Here is a 1,292-nt window from a genome sequence, read left to right on the forward strand (position 1 = left end):
TACCAGATATGGTCACTGTCAGTGGATATTAGAGCAATTATTACACATAGAATCCACTTTCAGCGCTTCATTTTCTGTGTGTGAGAGCAGTTGGGATGCAGTAATGAATGAAGCCTGAATTCCTAAGCTCAATTGAGTTTCATGGCATTTGTGAATAATCTGAGTTTTAATGGTCTGGAAAGACAAGGAAAAAATTAACTTTATTTGCTAGATAACTGGTTTTAGTGGGCCATTACTCTCATCTGTTATATTTGGACTTTTTTTTAGAAATAGTCTCACTTTGTCAACCTCCGTAGAATACTAGAGTACTGTGATGCCACAGCTCACAGCAGCCTTCAACTCCTGGGCTTAGGTAATTCTCTTGCCTCAGCCTCCTGAGTAGCTGGGACTATGGGCTCCGCCACAGCGCCCAGCTATTTTTTTGCTGCAGTTTGGCTGGGGCCAGGTTGGAACCTGCCATCCTTTGTATATGGGCCCAGTGCCCTACTCACTGAGCCATAGGCGCCGCCCTGTGTTTGGAATTTTTATGTACATGGTTAGTAGTTTGAAAACAGTCACTGAAGAATGTACTTATTGGGGCCCAAGTACCAGGAGGCTATCAGGCCCAGTATTCAAGGACCTGATTACTGCATACAGTTGATAAAATGTGATTCACTACTAAAGTATGGCATAAATATTGGGGATTCTCTAACATTTTGGATTAGGCAGTACTTTTTCCAAGTGTTTAGCTATCACTATCTTCCTATTGAACATTTCCAGTGACTGCCCTGTTTGTCCCTAGAGGGGTCTGGTTGCTGCTTACAGTGGTGACAGTGACAATGAGGAGGAGTTGGTGGAGAGACTTGAGAGTGAGGAAGAGAAGCTGGCTGACTGGAAGAAGATGGCCTGCCTACTTTGCCGGCGCCAGTTCCCAAACAAAGATGCCCTGGTCAGGCACCAGCAGCTCTCAGACCTGCACAAGGTAGCTATGCTCTGAGCTGATCTGGGGTGGGGAGATGATCTCGCTATGGTGAAGGTTCAGTAACTATCTGCTGTTGAATAATTTTCTTATATAAAGCTCTTCTGGATAATAGAATGTAGAGGAATGTGGCAACTCCACACATAGTAGTCTCTGGTTTTTATGTGGTTGTGTATTGGGTTGGGCTTTGGCTCTCAGGATACAATAGATGTTGCTGGGGAGGGGGGAATGGGTGGAGGGAGGGAGTTTGGAGGGATTACTTCTGAGGTTTACCTTATAGGGGTACAGGTGAATCTTTCTAAGAGTAGAATGTGAATGTTTTAAAGCAATAACT

At 44.3% G+C, this 1,292-nt stretch overlaps 1 protein-coding gene across 1 annotated transcript in view; it reads left to right on the forward strand.

Moving 5' to 3' along the window:
- Positions 1–1,292, forward strand: part of RBM5 (RNA binding motif protein 5) — a 30,150-nt gene that overhangs the window by 22,927 nt on the left and 5,931 nt on the right. The window contains exon 18 of the mRNA XM_012811874.2: positions 782–961. Coding sequence (XP_012667328.1) covers positions 782–961 — 180 coding nt within the window. The remainder of the gene's footprint in view (positions 1–781; positions 962–1,292) is intronic.

The sequence above is a fragment of the Otolemur garnettii genome, unplaced genomic scaffold, assembly GCF_000181295.1.
Source record: "Otolemur garnettii isolate 467f Iridium unplaced genomic scaffold, OtoGar3 scaffold00179, whole genome shotgun sequence".
NCBI lineage: Eukaryota > Metazoa > Chordata > Mammalia > Primates > Galagidae > Otolemur > Otolemur garnettii.